The sequence below is a fragment of the Rhamphochromis longiceps genome, linkage group LG17, assembly GCF_057381845.1.
Source record: "Rhamphochromis longiceps isolate RC_006_pf linkage group LG17, R_longiceps_female_GT1.1, whole genome shotgun sequence".
NCBI classification, from domain to species: Eukaryota; Metazoa; Chordata; class Actinopteri; order Cichliformes; family Cichlidae; genus Rhamphochromis; species Rhamphochromis longiceps.
Window position 1 is genome coordinate 22,060,259 of NC_140573.1, and position 27,652 is coordinate 22,087,910.

The window sequence follows — 27,652 nt, forward strand, 5'->3', positions numbered from 1 at the left end:
TGTGTGTGTGTGTGTGTGTGTGTGTGTGTGTGTGTGTGTGTGTGTGTGTGTGTGTGTGTGTGTGTGTGTGTGAGTGTGAGAGAGAGAGAGAGAGAGAGACATGGCAATGAGATACTGAAGGCACACAGTTATGACTCTCTGCACTTCATCTCACTGAATTAAAAAAATAAAATAAAACTCAACCAATCAAGTCCTCAGAAAAAAAAACAAACCAACATCAGAGAGGATCCCCCCCTTTATCCTCCTCTTCCTCCTCCAGAAGGGGGACAAAGCTTCCCCTGAGATGGGTGGAGCAGGTAGTGTCTGTTTTTTTTTTTTTTTTGTTTGTTTGTTTTTAAACAAGAGTTCCTTCTGAGCATCATCGTCCACTTCCTGCGTGCTACATTACATCACCAGGCTGATGGTGCACACAGCCAACTGTGGGCCAGCTTTTCTCCTAGTCGTCATCTTCCTAAGTTTTAGAGTGCGTTCAGATACAGCTCTGTGTGTGTGTGTGTGTGTGTGTGTGTGTGTGTGTGTGTGTGTGTGTGTGTGTGTGTGTGTGTGTGTGTAAAAGTATGCAGGGTTGAGGGAACAAGCTTTAGAAAAAACCCAAACAAACAAAAAGACCCTTTATACTGCGCACGCGCATACACGCACAAGTACATACATCCAGCTCACACACATTCAAGTATACAGTATAAACTGCACGTAATACATAGATTAGATTAATAAATATTAACGTGTCGCAAATAAATAAAATCATCTCCCGTCCCATTATAAATTTTTCAATAATTAACTCTGATCCGTGTATCAGCAAATGTACTTCTTTTTGGATCTATATAATCAATAATCATTAAATTAATCTGTAATTTTACTGCGTCATTCAGGGCCAGATGCAGTGGCTCACTATGCTTAGGTCCCATTGGTATTCACCTTTAATCGCTCACTGACTGCCGCAAGTTTAAAAAAAAAAAAAAAAAGAAAAAAAGAAAAAGAAAAGGCTGAACTTTAGATGTTATTGCTCGATCCATTCTGACGTAGATGCTCCTTAACTATTCTTTGTTACTTTTTTAAAAGGGTATTCACTACATATCATGCTCCAAATGGCTCTAAAGGCTGTGGTTTAAAACAACCTCGCCATACTTTGAGAAAAACCAAATGGAGGAGCTTAGTAAACCTATGGTACTTTGAAAATCAAAGTTGCTTACACTCATTTTGTTGCACATGAGGATTTGTGTACAAGTTAATTTTAGATAAACTTTTTTTTCTGGGCTCAGGTGATACGTCTACCGCGTAACGGTCAACAATCATCTTTTATTTTCTCTATACAATGACAAATTATTATTAAATACTATTTAAAATGGCTATTTAAGAAAATTCTTCACTGTCCCCTTTGGTTTACAACATTAAATGTATTTTTTTTTAATCCATGCTCTTTGCTGTGAGGTTTATAATGTTACTATTAAACCAGCTCCTCTCCCTCAAACCCCATTTCGTGCCCTCAGTGCTCAGTTTTGATTCATTACAAAAGGAAAAAACTGGTACTTGTTTACTTCAAACATTCTTCTTTTCAGGCATTATTTTATCCCCATCAAAAAACAAAGTGTAGATATTAAAAATCTTTTTCATTCTGTCTGTGCTTCGTAAGGCTGGGCAGTGAAGAGCTAACGAGCTATGGCTAAAAACCGGCTAAGGCTAGCCGCCAGACTGCCAAAAAAGGCAAACGTGGAGCCAGCTATAGCTAGCTGACAGATTTAAAATTTGTTAAGCTAACTGCTAGCCAGTCAAAAGGTAAATAGCTAGCAAAGGGACAGCTAAGAAACATGTAGCTGTCCAACAACAAACAGTGCCAGCTAGCAGTTAGCCAGCTGACAGGCACTATGCTAGCACGGTAAAAAAAAGGCTAGCTACACTGTAAAACAAAAGCTAACTAACAAAGTTAGCTACCTAGCAGAGAGTGGGTTCTGCTGGGCTTTTAACAAACACCACCAATCTACCCCTAACTAAAACCCAACAAACTTTTTTTTCCACTCTGACATAAAACAAAGACTAGAAAGCTAATCACTGCACAACTATACCTTTAGAATTAAAAGGATATATCAAACTTAACTGTCAGTTAACCTCATAAACCTCCTTCATAAGGCCCTACACTGTGTTTGGATATAACCTTGTAAGACTGAAGCTGTTAAATTGATTAATCAAACCAGCTAAAAAGATTCTGTACTAAAAACGCTTTAAAAACAGCCTTGTTCCCCCGTCAGCACCATGTTGTTGATGTGTTTGTGAGTTTGGAGCTACAGAGCGGTATAGTGAGTTCTGATTGTCTGAGTGGCGCTGCAGTCGGGTCCAAACAATGTGCGGTTACTTCGTGTCTCACTGCTCAAAATGTAAAACTGAGGATTTGAGGCATTCCTGAACGCAAGCAAGTTCATCTAACTGGGTTTTGTGCGGCGGAGTAGCCAATCCGCACATTTCCATGCCGTGTTTATTCTGAATGCACCCCAACAACGCTGAAAAACCAAACGTTTGTCAAACTGGACGAAACCATTTTATTCGGCTGGTTTGCCATCCTCCCTGCAGCGAGTGGGGTGCATTCACTCTCAGCTGACCAGTTTGGGCAGCACTGTCCTCGGCTGGATGTTTCCGTTGGCGTCCGTGATAGCTGCTAAGTTAGTCCTGGTTTTTGAGGAGGATGACGTGGTGGGGAGCTTTGAGATGGAGGTGATGGCGCCATCAGTAGTGGTTGTGCCACGTTTGGACGATGAGGTCTTTTCTCCAGCCGTGGTTCCTGACGGAGGCTTTGGAAGCCGCCTCCTCAGCCACGGGTGCCGAAGCGCATGACTGGGCGTGATCCTGAGTGCCGGGTCCCACTCTAGACACTGTTTGAGGAAGTCGATGAAGTGCACGTCATCGCAGCCCTTCAGCGCCGTGCTCCAGTCCTTACTGCCCGGGGGGCCGCGCATTTTTCCCCGCCGCGAGCGCCCGCTGTTCAGCACTGTGGTGCCATCGGGTAGCGTGGTCACGGTGCAGTACCGTGGGTAGCCTTTTGATGACACAAAGTTTTTCGCTCTCTTGGAGCCGTCAAGGAGCTTCTGAGTGGGCATTCCCAGGAGTTCGATGATGCAGGCAAGCTGGTCAGCTTCATCTTCGCCCGGCAGCAGGGGGTAACCAGTGAGCAGTTCGGCAAGGATACAGCCCAGAGACCACATGTCGATGGGCATCCCATACCTGGAGCCTGGAAGAGAAGAAAGAGGGTCACCATCAAATCCAGCCTGTGTCATTATTGGCTAGTCGGTCAAACAAAAAGTAAAGCAGTCACATTCAGGAAGTCCAAAGACCGTTTCCTGCGATGAACTGCTTTCAAGAGTTTCCTGAAACATCAGAATGCAAGTAATAATAACTATATCTATTATTAAATTGCAAAGATAACTTGATGCACATTAATTTTAAAGGGAAACGTTCGTTGTTGGTTTTTTTTGTTTTTTTAAGTCGCTGGTTGGTTCTCATTTAAAGTCAGAATAACAAGCTTTTATTCTGTACATTATCTTAAAAGTGAAAAAAAAAAAACCTCTGCTGTCAGAGCTCAAAAGCGATGACTAGTTTGGTTAAAAACCTTTTTTTAAAAATTTAATACGTAATTTTATATATATTTTATTACTATTTATTTAAAATGTTTAAATCAGTTTCCCTAAATTCAGTCTTCTTCTATATTTTTAATATTATTTTTTATTTAATGGCTTTTATTCCTTTATTGAGTAACTTATAACGTGCCAGTTTATTTTGTCTTCCATATGCGAAAGGAAACGCTGCTCTCAGTTTTCTCAGTGTTTTTCTTACCCAGAATAACCTCCGGTGCTCTGTAGAACCTGGACTGGATGTAGGTGTAAACCCTCTGATGTTCATAACAGCTGGAACCAAAGTCTATGACCTGAGGAGAGAAAGAGAAGCAGTTTGAAAGGGTCTGTGAAGTGAAGAAAGGGGATTTTCCTCTGATTTGTTTACAGCAGCTGACCTTGATGCCGCTGCGTCCCTGCTGCTTCAGTAAAATGTTCTCGGGCTTGAGATCGCAGTGGATGATGCGATTCTTGTGCAGTGCATCCAGACACTGTAGGATGGAGTGGGCAAACTTCCTGACCAGCGGGAGGCTGAAGCCCTGAAACTTGTTCTTCTTGATGAGCTCGTACAGGTTCATGCTGAGGAGCTCGAAGGTCATGCAGATGTGGTTTCGGAAGGTGAAGTTCTCCAGCATGTGAATGACGTTCATGCTCGAATCCTTGTCCTGCTTCTTCAGGTGCTCCAGGATGCGGATCTCCTCCGCTGCCTGCCGGTGGAAGCGCTTCTCGTTGCGGACCATTTTCAGAGCCACATGTGTCTGAGTCTTGTGGTCAAAGGCCTTCACCACCTGCAGGAGGAAAAGGAAGAGCATGACGCCGTCATTAATCTTAGATTAGATATTCTTGATGTCAAAAAACAAAAAAACAAACAAAAAAAAAAAAACCAAAAAAACCCCCCAAAAAAACCCCACCAACTAAAGTCTCGGAATAGAGGAGTATGCAAAGATATTTTTAATATTCATAGTTTTCCTGGTTCTATTCTACAACTGTTATTTCTCTATTAAAAAATTCATCTTAAAATTAAACATGAAGACTCATAACCTGATAACTAAAAGCTCCTTTTGTTGTGGCATTCCTTTATAAAGCAAACAAAGCTCAGCTGCTAAGCTGTGTAATAACCATCTCTACTGTCTTTGCTACAAACTACAACATCATCTGGAATCTTCTGCAGGCATTAAGGTTAAAAATTATTACCACAAAGACGCTAAAACTTGTCATCACTCTTAAAAAGTCAGGAACTAAACATAACCGCAAACAAAATTTAATAAAAAGTCAACAAAAATAATCTTAAAGAAAAAAAGAAAAAAAAATTCAGAGACTAAAAAAAAACCAGGAAATTAGGGGGGGGGGTCAGCAGTCATACCTGTCCAAAGCTGCCCTTGCCGATGACCTTCAAGACTTCATAGCGATATGCGATGTGGTCATGTGGTACATGGATGTAAGACCCCTGATCATCGTCATAGCCCCCGTTGTTGGCTCCACCGAGGACCCCCTGCCTCTTCTTGGCATTCTGGCCAACAAAATACACTGAGGAGGAAGCAGATGATTGATCAGTTATTGGTGGTTCTCTCCTGTCAATACACCCGACCTCTAATCAATCAGAACGACCATCTGCAGGCGGAGTGGTTAGGGACACTCACCCTCGGGATAGCTGAACATCTCGTGTTGCTCGAATGACGAAATTTTGGACATGAACTGCTTCATGGCCTGCTCCGGGGTCATGGGGTTGACCTTCGGCTTGCTGTCCGTCGACTTGTTGGAGGCTGCGCTGCTCTGGCGGTGGTGGTGGGCAGGCTCTGACGTCGAGGTCTGCCGGTCTGGCAGCGGCAAGCCAGGTCGGGACGAGCTGATTGGAGCCAGCCCATTGGGCTGGGAGGTCAGCACCGGGCGTTTGTTGGTGTTCTCCTCATAGAGCTGAGTGACATGGCCCTGCGACTGCGATGACAGCTGGACGGCGTCCGACATCGCAACTTTAGAGCCTCCCTGACCGAAAACAGAGGGAAATATTGGCTAAAAATAAGAGAGAGTCCTCTGCAAGTTGAGCCGAGGAAACCGAGGTTTATTTAAAAACAGTAACTAGCAGGTGGCCACTTTATGACCACTTATGTCGTCTTTGGTTTAAGTTTAGATTCTGGGACTTTATTTTTCTCCTTTTAATTATTCATTTTCTGATGCGTGTCATCCAAATATGGACCTGGACGTGCGCTCTCAGAGAAACGTGGATAATTAACACCCAGAAATGAGTGAATTAGACAAAAACTATTCCCGGAAAGATGAACTTAAAAATTATCCCCCTCTGATTAACAGGCGCCTCCGTCTCCGTCTCATTGTCTCCCTTTGTCTCCTGCTCACTGAGTCACTCCCCGTTGCTGTGGTGACCAGCACACCTGGGTCCTTTCAGATAACAGAGGTGCTTTCTCACACTCACACACACACACACACACACACACGGCAGAGCGGCTTGGTTCAAAGACCTGGTCCTTAACACAAAAACACAGTAAGTGTGTGTTCTCGTGACCCGGCAGCTGAGGACACGGTGGCACAAACATGAGGATGAAAATCAGGAGATGAAACACTCACACAAACAGGTTTGTGTGTGTGTCTCAGCAGCTACAGTGACATATAAGATGACATGTGGCTCTGCTGACTCCTCCCTTACCTGACTACACCTCGACTCAGTCAGCCAAATGTTGCTTCTTTCCTTCAAGGATTTCCATTATTCATTAATCTGCAGATTATTTATTTTTATTATTAAACATACATAAAAAAGCTAGGTGTAATATTTCCATGTTTTTAAATGGTTTTATATAAGAGGGCTGGGAAATGAGTTCTTTCAGGTGAAAGGTTAGCCACTGGACACCCATCTTGAATTGTGTCCAGGTACATATTCAGGCAGTTATTTTGAAGAATAATCAACATTTCTGTTCATTTCAATCGTTACTGAGAAATAAAAACTGCCGGTACAGAATTATCAGTCAACTGTGATTAAAGAATTTGCCCCAATATAAGATTTTATTTCTTCCAGGGTTCACTTGTCGTTAGGTTGCCCTCATTAATATAATGCAATAAAATTCTTAATGTTTTTATATGCTGAGCTCTAATTTTATTTATTTTTTCTTTTGTGTACCATATTTTTCAGACCATAAGGCACACTGTATTTAAGGCACACTAATGCAGGTAAATTACTTGAGGCTGGAAGATCAGTTTCTGACAATTAATATTTGCTCCTTGATTAAACATGTGACTTTTTCCAAGTGATAAGAAGCCTCCGATTTGCCGTCCTGGACATCAATGTTAATGTCTGGTAAGAGATTCCACTGACGTGCCACAGGAAACGTCATTATCGTGTACAAAAGTGGCGATAAAATAAACAGAGCAAATAAATGATGCATTATTTCTTTTATAACATTAGTCTTGTGTGTGCGTGTGTCTGCTCTTCACACCAGCCTATAAACCATTTAGCTGTTTAAAGCATCCTGGCACAGGAGGCTATTATTAGCCATGTGGCTGCAGCAGGCTGGTGCACAGAAGTGCTGCTTCTTGGCGCTAACAGTATGCTAACACGCCAACACCGACAGATGACTTCACCAGCTTATTTCTCCCAACGATGAGCCAAGATGAACGGGACAAAACCCTGAGTTGCAGAATCTGAATCAAACTCAAAAAATCACGACCTGCACGAAGCTGCTGACCACAAAGGTCTGAGCAGAACATCTGCCGCTAATCTGTTCATCACTTTTTCTGTTATTCACCTGCTGATGACTATCAGAATAAAACCATGTACCTGAGGCACACTAGCAGACTTAATGTTTATAATTAAACTGGATCAGATTCACATTCTTCTTGGTAACAGCTTCACAGTTACGGTATTTATTTTAAAGTAGGCATTGGTGTAGGGCTGGGCGATATGGCCTAAAATTCATATTGCGATATAATTTGAAGCACGTGCGGTAACGATATATATCACGATATATTATTTTCTTCTGTATAACATATTTTCCACACTATAAGGCACACTTAAAATCCTTTAATTTCCTCAAAAATCGAGAGTGTGCCTTATGTATGAATGTTGGTTGTGCTTACTGATCTCGAACTGATTTTGGCGTGCAGAAATCTGTTAAAAAATGTTTTAGTACAACTTTGGTAAGCCGCACTGCTTGATGGATTGTCAGAGCATTACGGCTGCCGTAGTGAGGAGCTTCGCAGAGCAATCTGGGTCCAAAACTCCGTCCACTTCAGGTCCCAAAGCCAAACGAACACTAAGAGTTAAAAACGGTCTAAATTCTTTCATCTTTAATTAAATCATCAACGTTGCTGCTTTATCGGGTGTAACAATTAAGTTTTACATCCATGAAAACAGAATTTATTAAATTTAACGGAGTTAGAAGTTAACAGGAAGTTAGCTCGCTAGTTTCCACCTAAACATCTCATACCATGTTCTGACTGAGAGATTTTTGAAACTAATTAAAACGTACAGCTCTGCTACCACTTCCGACATAAATGAAGACAGAAAACTAAACAGCAGTGGCGTTTGCAGGGTTACTGAAGTTGGACTACCTGGTATATAATGTTGTGCTACGTGATTGCTAGCGACACAGCTATGTTAGCATAACATTAGCACAGTGAAGCTGGAGGATGAACGCTAACTTTTTTCCCCCACTCAATAAAAGTTAACGTGACAGATTCTGGTGGTCAGGGACAAATGCAATCGCATAGCAGAATGCTATACACGGGCCAAACTTCAGTCAGGAGAACAACTGAGATTATTCATCCACAATACGAGGTTAGTTATTAATATACTGCAACAACGCGGGAATAGAACAGCTGCGAGAGAATTCAACATTAATGAATCAATGTTACGGAAGTGGAGGAAGCGCAGTTTTTGGCTTTCCCCATATTTCAAAAGTGCTTCATCTCTTTACTATGACTGTCGCCCGCCATAATTTGCAGATGATAATGGTTTTAGCCGCGGTGTCACTACCCGATCCGTACCGGAAACCCGATCGGTACCCCGCATGCGCAAATCTTACGTCACTTCCTCTCTTTGCCAACATTGCGACATTCAATATATTTGAATGATACTGTTATCGCCCAGTTAGCTCCTAGCATTTCTCAACAGCTCTGCCTCCTTTTCGACTGCCCAGGACATTTAAACAATGGATAATCCGTATACAAAGAAATTCATGCTTTTCTCCTCAACAGAGAGCGTTCCCCGATTGAGCAACAGCGCCGTAAAATAAGAAGAATGGCGCCTAATTACAGAGTTAATAATGCAGACTTTGTAATATCTCACGTGTAGATTCATCAGCCAGATGAAGTGTTAACTGACAATTGACAGTGATAGCGGACATCATCATCACTATTCCAACAATCCTCTCCTCACAGACAAGCATAAACACACTCGACTATCACTAAATCAGATTTAACACACGTTTGTAATGACGATAATTCAGTTTATAATAGGGTTTATTCGCTCGGTCAGCAGGTGGCGGTATCCTCGTACACTGGGGAGTAAACTGCCATTAAACGAACAGAAGAAGAAGAAAACATCTGCACATGCGCGGTACGGATCGGGTAGACCCGATTTGTACGGTCAGACTTTACACATGCGCAGTAAGGATCGGAGAGTCCTGATCCGTAACTTTCTTTTTATTTTTCGTTTTTGTCTACATTGTACTGAAATGCTTCATTATTGCAAACATTTTAAGATATACTTGTTATTCTTAACATCTTAACAGATACTCTGACTCATAACTATCGTAAAACGCTACGACCGGAAGTAGAAACCTTTCGCGCATGCGGGGTACCGATCGGGTTTCTGGTACGGATTGGGTGGTGACACGCTGCGATGCTTTCGACCAAAACAGGCACAGCTTGATGACATCATCAACATGCGCGATAGAGATTTTGACTATAACGCTCTATCGTTAGCCAAATTTATATCGTTTCTATCGTATATCGTTTATGTCGCCCACCCCTACATTGGTGTAGTTCATCCACTTCCTTTAATCTCCTGATTGGCAGCCTCCCACAAACAGAAGATCTGAACAGCAGGAGGAGAGTGGAGCTTCTATTCAGCTCAGCAGACTGCTCAATTTTAATTTTCATGTGTATTGTAAGGTAAAGAACCCCAATGGTCAGGTGACTGCCTGTGAGCAAGCACTCTGTGATTGTGGAAAGGAAGAACTCCCTATTAACAGGAAGACACTGTTGGAGGGGAAGCCATCAACCCCGATTTGTTGAGAGCGGAAAGAGAATAGGGAAGAAAAAAAAAAAAAAAAAAAAAAAAAAGGAGAACCACACAGTAAAAGAGGATATAAACTAGTCTGAGGTACTCAAATGACCTTATTAGTGACATTCCCTATTCGTGACATCACACAGAGCCAAGAGCAGATAAACAAATATAAAATAATTGCCCTTTAGGGATAAATAATGACTTTCTGATTCTGATAGAGCGATCTGAATGACTTCTGCATGCTACCATCGTTGTTCAAAACCTTGTTAGGCAGCTTTTTTTCAACTTTTTCTATCATCATTATTATCCTGCCCTTGCTCTGTGGTTCATCCTCTGTGCTGATAGACTACCGAGTCTCACCTGCGTTCACATAAAGCCAATTAGGGCGGCGCATGGCTTGCTCTCTCCCCTCGCTCCCTGACAGCCTGCTGCGTGCAGGGTTCATAGTCTTTTTCTTCTTCCGTTTGTTTTACCAGGCGGCTCTTTGAAAGCTTTTGTATAATAAGGGCTTCCTAGAACTGCAGCAACACTGTCACCTCAAACATTAAAAGTAGGTAAAGCATAATTGGCCTAGTTGGAAGAAAAATTTTGTATTTTGGTAAAAGAAAACACAGTTTGAGTACTAATTTCATCAAAGCACATTTACACAGTTTGTGAATTTTGGTTAAACCTAAATGAGCAAACTACTCACAGTTCATCTAAGTTTTAAAGATTCTGAGATCAAGAGGAAGAAGTCCAGATACTTAGGCATGATATCCGCTTTATGCTCTTCACATGTGTTATTTTGAACACAACAATGACAAAGAAGTGAAAATAATAAATGATAAAGCAGTGTGCAGCCATACCGTCAAATGATGGTGGTTACTGTTGCGAAGTGGGGGCAGGGCGGCAGGCGACGTGGCCTGAGAGCCGTTGTGACCGGGAGAGTAGACCGGCTCGCCCGTTTTGCCTGAAAGAGTGAGAAAAGATGATTATATGACAGCTTTGTTATTGTCATGTGTGTTTTAATGCCTTTTACATCATAAAGACCAATGCCTGTGTTTCAACTAGTCCTGCTTGGACAACAAACAAACAAACAAAAAAAAAAAAAGAAAAGAAAAGAAAAGAAAAAGAAAAGAAAATGCTGAAAAAAAAAAAGTTTCTTAATTTGAGTGTTTTAGCCTCAGGAGGAAGCCAAGATGGATTTTTTTTAAGTCATAGATGGGAAACCTGACGAGTTACACAACCTTTATTGGGCAGTATCACGAAAATGAAGACTAAAACTGTGGTTTTAAGAGGTTTTAGACCAACTCAGCACTGTGCTGTCTACGAAGATAAAATGAGCTGAATTCACACCATGGTGGAGGAATGGGAAGAATGGAAAAACCTCCAGTTATTCCAGCAGCACAGGAGCTACAGTTATTAACTAAATATCTTGAAACAATATCTGTAAACATTCTACAGACGCAGCTTCACATATGTGAAGATCTGCTGATTTTTATGCAGTTTTTGCAAGAAAAGTTAATCTGTAACTTTTCTTGCAAAAAACTGTCATAAAAATATCACCATTTACTTACTTATTTTTAAATCTGAATTAGCTTAGTATATCATTTTCAATTTTTACCTACTTAGACATGCTGATAAAACTGATAAAACTCAAACAGCTTAATGCCCCAGTTCTCAATTTTAAAGAAAGTTATCTGCATTTGATAAGAGCTGTACGAATAAACTTAACTCTTAATCTTCTTTTTTATTTCCTGGAACAAGAGAAATCTGACTCCACAGCTTTTTTCTGTGATGCTGTAGTCTTTGACCTTGTGTACATTTCCTGTTTGTATTGTACCATCTAATCACTGCACCAAAAACCCTTTTCACGCTGCCACAAGGTAACAAAGATGATGTTCTTCTGGTTTTTGCAGTTGAATTGCTGCGAGTAAACTGCTTCTAACATTTATTTTTATTTAATTGTTATCCAATTAGCTAATCACACAGCAGCACCCCAAAGCACTCAGACATGGTCAAGATGACCTGCTGAACTTCAATCAGGAAAGCAGTATTTACTCAAATAACCACTCGTTACAACCAAGGTATACAGAAGAGCATCTCTGAATGCAAAACACGTTGAAACTCGCAGCAGACGAGCTGCGGCAGCAGACGAGCTGCGGCAGCAGACCAGCTGCGGCAGCAGACCAGCTGCGGCAGCAGACCAGCTGCGGCAGCAGACCAGCAGATCTTTCGCATCCATTTCTTTAGATCCTGGGATGATTTGTTGCTTTTTGAGATCTTTTAGGCTACTTCACTTTATCATACAGGTTCTATTTAAGCAATTTAATAATTCAACAGATCTGGCAGAAATCAGACAATAAAAGTTAATTTATGACTTAGAGGGGGTAATTACTTTTTCACATGAGATGAGTTAGCTTTGGATATGTTTTTTTTTCTTAATGAATGAAATAATCATTTAAAAACTGCATTTTGTATAGCGATCGAAAATGTGGCGTCATTTCCAGGGTAAAACCGCAAAGGATTGTGGGTACAAGTGGCTAATTTTGCTGCCACTCGTACTTACAATGCAACGTGCGAAAGTCACGTGGTCTGTCGATCTCTATTTACCCGGGTTATTTTTGTCCAAGATTAATTTGGTACCTGAAACATGTAAAGGTGACGAATGTGTAAAAACTTTGTGTTGACACATACACAAACATACACATGTGCCAAAAATAAACCTGTGGGAAACACTGCAGTCTGTACAGTACCATGTAAATACAGCATAAGAAAGCTTGAAGTGGCTGAAAGCTTAGCTACCAGTCCGCATGTAAACAGCTCATTGACCGTCCTGCTAAATGCCTTCAAATAGCTCTGGACTGGACTGACCCAAAGCAATCCTGTTCATTCTGGAGTCAGTCCTATAGAGTCTAAGGAGGATGAAGGTTTTAATTTAGCCTCGTAATCTCCAACACAGTGCCTACCTCTCTGCCTCTCCCTCTGCAGCTTCACCTTCTTTAATAGCAACATGACGACAGCAACACGATGCACGGGTCAGAGGTCACAGTGTCTTCTTAACTGAAGAGCCAAAAGTTTAAACAGCCGCTGGGTGATAAAGCATGTTGGACTTTAAACAAGACACTTATCAGCTTTTGCCGCTGTCAATGGTTCACGGCCCGACTCAGAGTGACGACGTGAAAAAGGAGAAGCAGGAAATCAAAACTCAGCAACCAGCAGAGTCTGTTAACTTAAGAACTGCCTCTGAGGGAGCAAAGCAGTCACTTTCACATCACTTTTAAAGGGGAACCAGTGATATAAACAAGAGCAGGCCAAACATTACCACATACTGATTGCACAGGGTTAATACGCAGATTTCAAACAGCTCTGACCTGAACCCCCGAAAACGGTGACAGGACTCCAAGGAGTTTAAAGGGAAAAGGTGTCTGACAACAGTCAAAGTTTTCATGTCTTCTCTGCCACTTTGGGTCGTTCACGGGAAACGTAACTAACAAATGAAAACATAAAGCAACAAAGAGAAGTTCAGTGGCTGACTCTTCTCGCCTCCACACAGCCAATCAGGACTTTACGCTGTGAGCTTCAGATTGTGTTTCAGGAGGTTATAGACACAAATGCCTGCAGCACAGATGGACGTGGTACAGGATACTTCCATGTGCTACCTGGGAAATATCACATGTAGAGGCTCAACTTTCTCAGGATAAAATATTTTTAAAGCCTCATTCTGAAGTAAAATCAGCATTTATCAAATTTCACAAGTAAAGTTGGTTTCAACAAAAACAGCCCAAACTCTGTTTTAGATGGCTGATCAGTAAGCTAACCCACCCATTATGTTGAGTCGTGCCTGTGAGCTTATTTCTGTAATAATTCAATCATCGGTGAATCAGAAAGCTCCAGATCATTAAAATATTTTCCGAACAGCTGGAAATGAAAATCAGAATCTTCCGCTGGCTCGTCATGGAAACAATAAATGGATAAACAAAGAGGACCCTTGCAGGCCACCGTCCGGTGACTTTCTGTGTCGGTGCAAGTTGAAGCAGGCAGATGGACCGTACTGCTGCTCTCCGCCTCTAATCCAAACTTAATCCCGCTAATGAGGATGACATGGAGGGTGAGGCAAAACCACATCGGCAAGCCCACAAGGCATGACGCAGGACGCCGAACAACTGCATGATGAAGTCGGAGACTGTGGACTAATTTTTGTTAGTCCAAAACTAAAACTTTTATGTCACACTGGGATTTTAAAAAGCCGCCATTTTTGCCTATTTGATTACATTTTATTGGAAAAAACTTTTAATCAGTTAGCCAGAAACACTGTAGTCAGATCAGGGCTCTAGACTAACTTTTTGCCACAGTTGCACTGTTGCGCCCAACTTTTTTTTTTTTTTTTTTCCCCCCTTTCTTAGGTGCACCAGCACAAAAGTTAGGTGCAAACAAATTTTTCATCCGCATCGCTTAACACCGCAGCTTTACACATTCCTTTTTTCTTTTTTTTTTTTTTTCTTTTTTTAAATTGCTGTCCATACAGAGAATATTGATTTCTAAATGATTAATAATCTTGTCAACTAGGGCTGCCACAAATTATTATTTTGATAGTTGATTAGTCACCAATTATTTTTGCACTTAGTCGGCTAATCAGATCATGCATCCATTGGACATAAAACGTACAGCTTATTGCACCAGCATGCATCTGCTCTTATATAACTATCATTAGTTTACAGCTTTAAGTGTTTAAGGTATGTGCTAACTAAAAATAAAGACAAGATGATGGTTTATTAAATTTTAATGACAACTGCAGATTGTTTCGGTGGAGTTTAATAAACTCAGCCGTCTGCTCCTTGCTATCTAAAATATAACTGGACAATGGGAAAGAGCTGGATGAAGAAATCACTGAGAAGGTGTGGTATGAAACATGGAAAGAACATAAGAATACAACTCAATCATTAAAGTGGAGAGAATTCATCTGGAAAAATCAAATTTGCTACTTTATTACACCTAAGATTAAAAATAAACAAACCAATACACAACAAATGGCCTGTATTTATATAGCGCTTTACTAGTCCCTAAGGACCCCAAAGCGCTTTACATATCCAGTCATCCACCCATTCACAAACACATTCACACACTGGTGATGGCAAGCTACATTGTAGCCACAGCCACCCTGGGGCGTACTGACAGAGGCGAGGCTGCCGGACACTGGCGCCACCGGGCCCTCTGACCACCACCAGTAGGCAACGGGTGAAGTGTCTTGCCCAAGGACACAACGACCGAGACTGTCCAAGCCGGGGCTCGAACCGGCAACCTTCCGATTACAAGGCGAACTCCCAACTCTTGAGCCACGATCGCCCCCAACAACAGTGTTGGAGGCTGTGTGGATGGGATGAACCAGACCATACACACATTTTCTGGAAATGCAGAAACATTCACACTTCCTGGGTCAAAATTCACTCAGCTCTCTGTGATATATTAGTTACATAATTCCCAGAACTTGCCTTGTTTTGTATCTAGGATACTTGGAAGGTACTGTAGATGTAAAGGATCGTTACTTGGCTAAGATTCTCCTTTCAACAGCAAAGAAGGCCATCACCAAAAACTGGCTTAAGACAGAGACACCAGGAAAGAAGCAGTGGAGGACATTATGGAGATGGAGAACTTTACATATAAACTGAAACTGACGGAAGAACGCTTTTTGAAGGACTGGGGGAAATGGCTAACGTACAACAACAACAAAAAAAAAAAAAAAAAAAAGCTGAATGAAGATGGACATACAAAAAAGAGAATTTGAAATGAATGATTGAAATGTTTGACACCGCAGGTAGGGTTGCACGATTTTGCATAAAATGAGAATCACGATTTTTTGGCTTAGAATTGAGATCACGATTCTCTCACGATTTTCTTTTCCAGTATAAATATTTATTGCACTTATTAACTGCACATCAACTTCATAACAGTTGAGACTGAACATAAAAACAATAAATAAACATTAAAAACAACAAATGTCTCACGTTTTTCTGTTGCTGCAAAATGTTGTACTGCTTGAAATCCCGTCTCCACCGTTGCTCGACACTGCGTGTATAGAGCAGGTAGTGCAACAAAATAATAGAAAAATAGTTGCTGGACGGCACTGTGTAGCGTTTGTCTAGGGTGTTGATCATTTTCCTAAATCCCTCGTTTTGCACAGTGTTGATGGGAGCCATATCTTTGGTCAGGTGATAAGTGATAGCCTCCGTAATTTCTTTGTGCCTGTGAAAGTTCGACCTGTATAGGGAAGCGCTGTATAAGGTTCCTGTTATTGATGTTTTGGTGGTTGACCGGGACGGATTTTCTCCTGTCACTTTCTCGTCATCCCTGACGTGCTCTCCGTTGTTTTTTCCCTGCTAATTTTAGCATCACACCACAGCTTCTGTATCACGTGGTATAAGGCTCCGCCCTTGTCATTTGTTGAGCAGGAAGAGTGAGCGCTTGTTTTCATGCAGATTACGTCCCGGATCAAAATGCGGTACAATCGTCGTCGTCTTTTTTTTTTTTTTTTTTTTTTCTTTTTAAATCGTCGTAATTTGGAAATGAGATCGCACATAAGTATGAATCGAGATCGCGATTTTCTAACAATTAATCATGCAGCCCTAACCGCAGGCATGTTTCCTTTTTTTTTCCAATTATCATTTTTGATAAGATAGTTTGTTCCTTCCCCCCCCCCCCAAGTCTGTTGTCTGCTTGACGTTTATTCTGCTGTGTAAAAACTATAACTTTAATCTCAGCCAAACCGATTTACTCAGGAACAAATAAAATACTGAAAAAAGCCAAACAATAACATTTTTAAGTTATCTAAGTGACTTGTATATCATGTTTAACCTGAGTAGCGAAAGACGGCGGTGGGTTTGAAAACGATTTGCTGGGAGTCTGGTGTTCTCACCAGAGTGAGCCTTGAACCCCGGCTAGCCATCGAGCTGGTGGGTAACAGACGTTTTGAAAATATGCGGTGTCTTGATAAACTGAGCAGATATTTCAAGTTTACACAGCTACATCCTTGCCTCAAAATATGTTACACATTTATTTTGTGACCCAGAGAGAATAATAACAGTAATATTAAAACTAACTAGCAGCCGCCATAGTTGAAAATTGAGCAGGGCCGCACTATGAATTCTGGGATAGGCTGGGCCACGAAGTATACACCCGACCCATCCTTCAAATCTGGGGAAATCAAGGGCACATTTGTGGGCCGCATTTGTCAGTCTTCGAATTTGGACCGTCTTCGTCGTGTCGCTGTAACGTAATCGGCCTACAAATGTGGGCACAGAAGGATGCGGTTCCTGAATTTGGACACAGCTACGATACCGGACACTGCTTCTTCTTCTGGGTTTAACGGCAGCTGGCATCCTTGTACATGCAGTGCTGCCATCTTCTGTTTCAGTCCGTTACTATACTCTTAAATCCTACTACTTATTCCTGTGTCTTTTGGGATCTTACAAAGCTTCAAACGACGCGTCGACTATTAGTATTCTATGATTTTGATAGTCGACGTAATCGTGACTAGTCGACTAATCGAGGCAGCCCTATTGTCAACACAAAGTTCTCCTGACTACAGTAGCTGTAATGCTCCAACAATCCATCAAGCGGTGCGGCTTCGTAGCTTACCAAAGTCATACTAAAACATTTTGACAGATTTTTGAGCGCCATGTACTATATAAAATCAGTTTGTGGTCAGTAAGCACAACCAAAATTCATACATAAAGCGCACTTTTGAGGAAATAAAAATATTTTAAGTGCGCCTTATAGTCCGAAAAATACAGTGCTGAAAAAGTTATTGTGCTTAAAGTGCTTCAGTGAGCTGAAATTTAAACTTCAAATATCTCAAGATATATAAAATAAACAGATAGTCCAAGTAAGATATTCAGTTCGAAGCTTTTGAGGCACTTTTAATTTTGACTATCTCTGATTGGTTTAGACCACGATATGGGCATAATGTGTGTCTGTTGTTGGCCACACAGAGACTTGCTGAGACTTTTCAATGATCAGAACATAGCATAAGCATAGCAAACAAAAGATCTCCGGTTCGATTATTGGTTACCTGTCATGAGTAAAACCCAATTAGCTTGCAGAAGTGTCCACAGTCTGAAAAAGTTCCAGTAAATGAACGAAGCTGCTGTTTGAAGCCAAAGATGCTAATAAACATGACATCCTCTCTGTTTGAGTCACAACAGCATTTGAGTAATGGCAAACATGCATGACGGTAGGTAACGTTACACTAAAAATACTTGAGGAATGCACCTTACTGTGGAGACAGAGGCGTCTGTCCCCGAAGCATCTCAAACTTTAACAACCTGTTCTGACTGACAGACCAGGCCCTATGGCAGACACAGCCAACCTGAAGAAATACATGCCAGGGCTACCCACGGCCTCCTGCTACAAGCAATTTGAACAAGCTCAAGGCATAATCACAAAATGTCATTTTCGGGAGCATTTCAAGTTGATATACATCAATACAACCATTATAGCCCAAATTTTAATAATATGTCTGCATTAAGTCCATAGTAATTACATAAATTGCAAAAAAGTGCAATAAACTCCAAAAAAAAAATTTAAAATCTTTTTTTTTTTTTTTTTTTTTTTAAACATACATTTCTAGTTAGAGAAATTTAAGGGGCTTATCCCTCAAAACTGTAAATAGGGCTGCTCAATTAATCGAATTTTAATCACGATTACGATCTGGACTTTCAACGATCATTAAAAATGACTGAGCCGATTATTAGCCCCTCCCTCATTTATCCGTGACACCTTAAAGGCCAGTCCGTGAAAATATTGTCGGGCATAAACCGGTCCGTGGCGCAAAAAAGGTTGGAGACTGCTGATTAAGAGGAGCTGAGGAAGATCTGAAAGCTAAGCAGAAACTATTTGGAGAGGAGAGTGACTGCCGTTGGTTGAAAAGAGAGGTAAAAAAAACTTCAGTGGTGTTGCACACTATTTTATATTATTTTTTAAAGTCATTGTTAACCCTTTAAAGCCGGTCAGAGCAGCACGCTCCGTTTTGTGTAACTATTTTTAAATCCCTGTAGAACCTGAACCGTGTAAGCTAGCGCAATAATTTGTTTTGCATATGAAACCGGAGGAGTTGTACTTACATCTGATGCCATCAGCTTGTCCTCGGTCATGGTTTCCTTCCACATATAGCTTTGCAAAAATTGCATAAAAAGCGCTTGCAGGAACAAAAACATAATATTCCAGAAACACGCTTTGCCGATCCGATCAGCTGTTCGTAACACTTCCCACAGTGAAACAGACGTCAGTGTGAACTATTGCATGTCCGCCATTTCCTGGCCGAAACCGGAAGTGACGTCATTTTCACGGAAATGTAGTTTTTACTTGTAGGCCTTAAAAGCCTATACTGGTCATGTTTGACTTTTCTGAATAGTTTCTGGGATGCTTAGAACTCGAATTGCACTGCTGGAAATAGTTTATTTTGATGCACCTGCTGTTTTCTTTGCAAATTTGCATCATAGGATTGTTTTTTCGTTTTTCCTGCAGTATATAAAAATTGGTGTATCTCCAAAATAAAACTATGAAGACACTCAAAATAAATTTCCTGTTGTAAACTATTTTTTGCAACTTTTTTGTATTTAAAGTTTTGAGGGATAAACCTCTTAAATTTCTCCAAGTAGAAATATATGTAAAACAACCAAAAACTATTTTCAATTTTTTTGTAGTTTATTGCACTTTTTTGCAATTAATGTAGTTACTATGGACTTAATGCATACATATTATTAAAATATGGGCTATAACAGTGGCATAGCAAATTGAAATGCTCCCAAAAATGGCACTACAACATGTAAAAAAAACAATATAAGCTCTGGCGGACTTGGTTCTATAGTAGGTCTTAAAGGGTTAAATAAATATCGTCAAATAACCGCGATCTCAATTTCAGTGAAAATAATCGTGATTATCATTTTTGCCATAATCGAGCAGCCTTAACTGTAAATACAAAAAAGTTGCACAAAATAGTTTCCCACCACAGGAAATTTATTTTAAGTGTCTTCATAGTTTTATTTTTGAAATACACCAATTTTTATATACTGCAGGAAAAATGAAAATAAATATTACAATGCAAATTTGCAAAAAAACAGCATATGCATCAAAATAAACTATTTCCAGCAGTGCAATTTGAGCTCTAAGCCTCCCAGAAATGACAAAGAAAGTCATAAAGTCAAACATAACTTTTAAAAACACCAGTATAGGCTTATGAGGCCCTGATGGTAAAATAAAAATACATTTCCGCGAAAGTGACATCACTTTCGGTTTCGGGCCAGGTAATGGCGGATAGGCGATAGTTCGGGCTGACGTCTGTTCCAACGTAGGAAGTGTTACGAACAGCTGATCGGATTGGCAAAGCGTGTTTCTGGAATATTATGATTTTGTTGTTGCAAGCGCTTTTTATGCAGTTTTTGCAAAGCTATGTGTGGAAGGGAACCGTGACCAAGGACAAGCTGATGGCATAAGGTGTAAGTACAACTCCTCCGGTTTCATATGCAAAAAAAATTATTGCGTTAGCTTACGTGGTTGCAGTTCTACAGGGATTTAAAAATAGTTACACAAAACGGAGCGTGCCCGCTCCGACCGGTTTTAAAGGGTTAAAGTCCTTGCTTCAGTCAGAAAAATAAAATTATCAGCCAATAAAAGCATTAAAAGCAGAGGTTAAATCTCCAGAGCAGCTCAGGCTCTAACTCAGACCATCCAGTGTCCTGCTGGGCTCTCAGCCCTTCATCAACTCTGCAGGGGCTCCTGCAACACGTACTGATAGTGTAACAGGGATCTGTACTGAAGGCGCACACAGCCTGCCTCGCTGCGAGCCCGACAAATGCATGCTACCGGAGTGGAAAAGCAGCGCTCTGAATGCAAACTCAACACCGAGCTGGAAATGCCAGAGAGCCGGCAGGCATGCTCGGCATGCTGCTCAACCGGTCGAGTGGGAAAGTCAGCGCTGTGACGCTCAGCAATGTCACAAGCCAGCAGAGGTGCTGGAGATATAAAAGATGTGGGTAAAAAAAAAACTACGAAGCTCCCAAAGTCACAGCATGCTGTCCCTCACAGGGTCCTGTAGATGACTCACTGACATTTAGTTGAACTTCTACACTATTCCCTACTTCTAACACTGTAAAAATAGTGAGTGAAGTATCATAAAAAAATTTTTTTTAAAAACAGACGCCCATGGCTGGGTGTTAATGACACCCAAATTTAGCAGCACATACAGCTGTGGAGTCAAAGTCCCTCAGTTTTGAAGCTGCCGATTGGCTGTTAGGACTCTGGTTGGGCAATCCACTAATGTAGAGGTGTCAAACATGCAGCCCGGGGACCAAAAGTGCTCAGCCAAATGGTCCAACAGAACCTGGGTGGCTTTACAAAGTGTAAAAATTGCAGTAAAGCCATTAATTACTTGTATGTTTTTATCAACACATGCTGCTGTTCCTTTGGTGGTGTGCTAACATTACTATGCAGGAGGGTAAACAAACTGTTTCAGTCATGAAGATGTAAACTGACTTGTACTGCTGCTGTTCAGTCACACATGTGAAGACTTTTCAAACTGTAATTCATCCAAACTCTACTTTTAAAGAGCAGCGGTTAAACCAAGAGCTGGACTAAAGCATCAACCTATCGCCTCAGGAGGCAGGTATGTGCTGGGTATTCATGTTTCTGTTTAATTATGGAAATCGGATGCCGTCATCATACTTATTCAGGATGCCTCGCCTTTTTAACTTTTCACTTCCCTTTCAGCAGCATCTTTTTATTTTAAAGCCACAAATTCTGCCACATTTTCACTGTTTGGACTTTGAAACCTGATTTCTGGGTAAAATCACCAAGAAAATTAATATCAGAAAATTCACAATTTCACCTATTTTTGCCCTTTAGAAGTCAAAACTAGTCACTTTATGGCACAGACACTCAGATACATGAAGATAAAGACAGGGAAACTGGGAAAACTCGTGTTAAGAAACAAGAATTAAGCAGTAGTGCATTCAAATGGAAAACAAGAACAAATCAGCCCGATGACATCCAAACCTTTCCATTTCAGAATCACTGTTAATTAGCAGCAGCTGGTAAAAACCCACATTAACGAGGTTTGTCGATCTATCTGCGAGAGTGATGATCAGCACTACTTGTAAACAAGCAGCTGTGATGTTTTCAAAGACAGAAACTCTCTGAATGTGGGTATTCTGATAACCAGGCACCATCTGCTTTGACACAGATAACCGAGACAGTTGCAAACTCCGCCCTCCTCTCAAAAGCACCTTTTAAAACCCCGTGTGCTGCTGCAGCAGAGCCAGTTTAACAGCCATTTGTCAGCACGCAGCGTCAACATTACGACATCCACCCCATGCTTGTTGGTGTACAGTGAGAAACTGGGACACAGATCTGGAAACAGTGCATGAACTGGCACAAACTGCCAGCACACAGCAGGAAACAGACTCTGATTCAAGCAGCTAATGAACTGATTATAAAGCAGGTGGTTAGACGAGGATGAGGGATGAGCAGGGAAAGCTTGCTACAAGTCTGACAGTTTAAATGACAAAAACAGGACTGTGATCACAGAGTAATTATACTCTGTATCAGTCACTGTTTAAACTTCATTACTGACAGCACATCGCTGGCTTTGAGCAAATGACAGCAATAATATCAGAGCTATGTTACATCTGGCTGCCTGCCTCTGTTTACATCACTGTAACTGAATACAGCAATGTGCAATCAAACTCAACTGCAATGTCTTAGTTCCTAAAGATAGCATAATACATTGCAAAGCATATACTTCATGCTACTACACATAACACCCTTACATTATCCACAAGACAAGCTTCAAATAAATTTGGCACAACTGCCTGACATACACCTTGCTGTATATATGAGGCCTAAAAAGGTTAAATTACCTGTTATTTATTTCATGAAGCACGTGATATTTCTTTTAAATATGTTTATTGTAGAATTAGAGTGAAGATGAGTTAACACTAGGGCTGGGCCATATTATACCGTTCACGGTAATACCGGTATAATGTTAGGCAACGATAGGAAAATGAAATATCGCGATAGAATGGGAGTAAAACGCGCATGCGCAGTGCCTTTGTTTTCATACGCACATGGCCGATTGTTGAGTGAAACAGATGAACCAGAATTGGTTTGTAAAAATGGTGCAACTTCAGTGATGTGGAACTGGTTTGGTGTTTGTCCGTCAGATACACAACAAAGCGCATTTTTTTGCAGAACATGCAAGCAGCCGTCGTTATTGTCGTATTTGTCGGACTAAGATGCTCTTAAATCTGGGAGTAATCTGGGTCCTAAACTCCGTATGCTTCAGGTCAAACAACACTGCAGCATCACTTAGAGTTAAAAACTGTCTAAATTCTTTCATCTTTAATAAAACGATCAGCATTGCTGCTTTACCAGGTGTAACTATAAAGTTTAACTTCCAGGCATCCATGAAAACAAAAGTTATTACATTTAACGGAGTTAGAAGTTAGCAGGAAGCTAGCGGAAGTTAGCTCGCTAGTTTCGCTAGTTACCTAAGCATGATATAGCATGTTCTGACTGAGAGATTTCTGAAAAAAATCAAACGTACAGCTCTGCTATCACTTCCAACATAAATGAAGACAGGAAACTAAACAGCAGTGACGTTTGTAGGGTTACTGAAGTTGGGCTAGCTGGTATATAATGATGTGCTACGTGATCGCTAGCGACACAGCTATGTTAGCATAACATAAACAGTGAAGCTGGAGGACGAACACTAACACTTTTCCACTTATAAAAGTTAACGTGAAGGTTCTTCATGGTTAGAGACAAATGCAATCGCATGGCAGGATGCTGTAAACGGACCAAACTTCAGTCAGGAGAACAACTGAGATAATCCATCCACAATACGAGGTTAGTCATTAATATACTGCAACAACATGGGAATAGAGCAGCTGCCAGAGAATTCAACATTAATGAATCAATGGTACAGAAGTGGAGGAAGCAAGAAGAATGAGTTTAATAAAGTTTGATTTATCTGACTGCTTTGTTTCGCTTAATGTGCCTTATAATCCCGTGCACCTTATGGTCCGAAAAATGCGTACTGCACAATGCAGTTTAATGTTGCAAAGCACCTCTTTTTAACTTCAGTGGATATTATACATGGTTCTGCTCAGGATATGTCAGCCCATTTCTACTGGAAATGCCTTTTGGTTAAACTTTCAGCAAGGAATTTGCATTTGCACTGTTACATTTTTATAAAGCTTTAATGTACATAAAAACCAGCTTCTTGTTTAAGTGAAAATAAATGGAAGGTTGTCTTTTTGCGCTAGTAATGTTGTGGAGTTGTATTTTGTCTCGCATCAATTATATCGTCGGTTATATCGTTATCGCAAATTTTCAAATATATATCGTGATAAATATTTTTGGCCATATCGCCCTGCTCTAGTTAACACAGTTTGAAATAAACTTGTGAAAAACAACTTAACAGTAACAATAGTTGGGTTGTTACTGTGTATATATAGCCTGTTTCAGTTTAAGCGTTGTTTTCAATAAATTGCATCCTGAAAAAAATGTTTTGTCTCACTCCCATTTCTTCTTGTTGAAGCTCTACTTGAAACCTTGTTAAGATCCAACAATGCAAAATACAAATCCCACCCAAGTGATCTTAAACTTTTGTCTGGGACTGTAGTTTGTGTATGTGATTCTACTCTTAAACAAGGGTTGTTTGAGACTGGTGTGACTGTTACTAATGCTCAAAAAATCCCACAAGGATTTTTTTGTTTTGTGCTACCAGTACGATAAAGAGTAAAAATAGTATGGTCCACAGTACACGACAGTAAACAACACAGTCAAAATAAAATTGCCACAGGTGACCGGTAAGGGCCTTATACTATGAGAGACTGCAGAAATTGTTCGATTTACAACACTGACAAAAAAAAAAAAAACCACGAAAAGTAAAAATGAAGTTAAAGGTGTAATTTTTACTTTAAAGGTAAACCTCCATTTACATTTTGTGTCGCACTTTTCAGCGTTTTAGCAGCTGGATGAAATTTGTACACAAGTCAATTCATTTCCACTGAAACTGTGACTGCAGCAATCACAAGTTTTTTGCACACTAGTCGGGGTCTTTTACCCTAGCAACAGGTGAGTTGCCAGGGGACCTACGTGACTGACTTTAGCGATCATTTTTCCAACGATTGCCATAAAAATCCACAAATTGCTCACAAAAATGATATTCATTTTCCACCTCACAACTGGGGTGATCGGGGACTTACTTGATCCCTTCCCTTAGTTATCACACATCTAGAATGGTGGATAAGTTAAGTCACATGGTTAGTGGTCAAGAGTCTCCAAAACCTCAATAAGCAAAACATAAAGCCTGTTTTCCAAAACCCAGTAACCCTGGTTATCACCTTGTCAACCAAGCTAGTTGCTGAATAGTTCCCTAGGTAACCCCTCCTGTGGCTACCATTAGCTTTTACATCCATGTGTGTATATTTAAGGCCCATTTTCACTAGCCAAGATTAGACTACCATTTTATATCACAGTGTGAATTGGTACCTCGCTAACCAGGCTAGCTAACAACTTCCTAGCTCAAATATAAACACATTTTCCATGAGCAAAAGTTAGAACTCCATTTAATATCATGATGCTAGCAAGCGCTAACATCAGCTAACAACTCATTAATATTTTTAAATGCCTTTTCAGCACCCTATTTAACAAGAAAGTAAATTGTACATATTATACATTTGCTCCAAAATAGGGTCACGTCCTTAAACAAACAAACAAACAAACAAACAAACAAACAAAAAAAACAGCAACAAAGGTTTAAAGTAGTAGAGTATTAAAGTAGCTAACCAAGCTAACAATTTCCCAAGTCTGCCCCACATCCGGTTTCAAGAAAACATCTAAATGGGCCAAAGCTGTGGCTTCAAAACAGCAGACCAAAAACCAGCGGCTGTCTATATCCAACATGTCCAAAAGTCTATGAATACACCAGCCAAAAATAGCATCAGTGTAAATAAAGGAGTTTATGGCTAATAAAGCTTCAAAATAACCACTATGGCCAACCTTCAGGCTTCAAAACAACAGTCCACGCAGAAATGGATGGCTACGCCCTTTAATCTGTTTATACCATAAGTAATTTCTGCTGTGACTTCCTCACACTAACAGCATTAATGCAATGCTAATATACCAATCAGGCTCATCACGCAAAATGAAACTGCCTCCAACCATCAAAGTATTTATTGACATTAAGTGTATGATAAAAAAAAAATAAAAATAAAACCAAGCACAATCGTCAAACCTCTGGAGAGCGAATTAATCTCGTATTAATGGTTCAAACACAGACGCCAGGAGTGTATGAAGAGCTTCCATGCTAGCACAAAGCCACTGAATCCTTATATGAATATAAAGGCAGAATATCAGCTGTAACGCTCAGCGTGAGGCTGTCAAGCTCCTTAAGATTTTAGGAAGTGATAGGAGGGGGAAACCATACCTTTAATGTGGAGCAAACCAACTGACCTCTGACCGAAGATTTATTTCTGTCCGTGGAGCCGGAGGCCAAGAATTACCCGGCAACGGAAAACACGCAAAACACACAGAAACCAGCAAAGCTAACATCACACACAGGGCACCAGGAGAGCCAGGACACCGAGGAGTAGCACGGTGACAAAGGCAGCTTGACGGAGAGCAGAAGGAATAACCGAGCAAGGAGAGACTGTGGGAAAAGCTACTGCTGCTGTCACTTCTCATCTGTTTGCTAAAAATTAACCTGACGGACAGAGCTGATTTTCCTTCCTTCACTTCTCCCGCTGTCAGCCCAGCTAGCTCCCAGCTTTTATGCTTAATTTAAAGAGCAGAGACCGAAAAAGGCGAGCCTGGAGGGCTGCTCGTACTGGAGCCACTTAGCTAGCACAGCCCCCAGCCCTCCCCGCTCTGCTCCTCCGTGTCTCACTCACTACCTGCCGTTAAAGACAGCCAGAGAAACACTGGGGCATCTCCTCAACCGTGGCCCGGCTCAGGTGCCTTCTGTCGGATACAAAGGGTATGCTCACCCGTCGGAAGGACCGAGGTTACGGGCTTCTTGGTTAACATGGCGGCCGCTCCTCTCCTCTGGACTCAACTGTGCAGAACACCTCCTCTTCCTCCATTAGCCACCCCTCCTCTTCCTCCATTAGCCACCCCTCCTCTTCCTCCATTAGCCACCCCTCCTCTTCCTCTACCTACTCCTCCCACTTCTCCTCCTCTCGCTCCTTCAGACCCCGAGACAATTAGAGACGCATTAGTGCTTCCATCGCCTCATTTAAATATAAACAAACAAAAACAAATAATAAATTAATTTTGTTATTTGTAATAGTTTACTGTTAAATCACCGATATATGTTACAGTAGTAGTAGCAATAAATGATGATGATAATAATAATAATAATAATAATAATAATAATGATAATAATAATAATAATAATAATAGTAATAATAACGGATTATATTAGATTTTCAAATGATAAATAGTACATTGGTGATGATGAATATTAAACACAGTAATTAATCATGTAAAAAACAAATAAAAATGTAAAAAGATAATGTAAAGAATAAAGAAATATATAAGAAATATAAAATGTGAAATAATATGAGATAATATTGAATATTTCTTCATTATATTCATTTTAAAACATTAATCTAATCTAATCTAATCTATTTTAATTTAATTAAACCACCCGAACTCTTCCACGGCATGCATTTTTAATTTACCTAATTTAGCTAATTTTTGTTTCTAAGAAAAATGAGAGCCACATATTAGGATATTCATTTAAAATTTCGATAGAACAGTAGTAGTATAATGTCCTCGTAAG

General features: G+C 40.6%; 1 protein-coding gene across 2 annotated transcripts; it reads right to left on the reverse strand.

The window, feature by feature from the left end:
- Positions 1-27,009, reverse strand: dyrk2 (dual-specificity tyrosine-(Y)-phosphorylation regulated kinase 2). 2 transcript variants are annotated; one of them, XM_085386265.1, is made up of 7 exons: positions 26,856-27,009; positions 10,677-10,780; positions 5,237-5,579; positions 4,960-5,123; positions 3,995-4,384; positions 3,820-3,910; positions 1-3,217 (listed from the first exon to the last, which is right to left on the reverse strand). In XM_085386265.1, exons 1-7 carry the CDS (start codon positions 26,893-26,895, stop codon positions 2,583-2,585), a joined length of 1,767 nt encoding a protein of 588 aa, XP_085242391.1. In that variant the 5' UTR covers positions 26,896-27,009; the 3' UTR covers positions 1-2,582. The 2 variants fall into 2 exon arrangements, with proteins under 2 accessions (XP_085242391.1, XP_085242392.1); XM_085386266.1 differs by having other exon boundaries at positions 26,763-26,874.
- Positions 27,010-27,652: the final 643 nt, after the last annotated feature.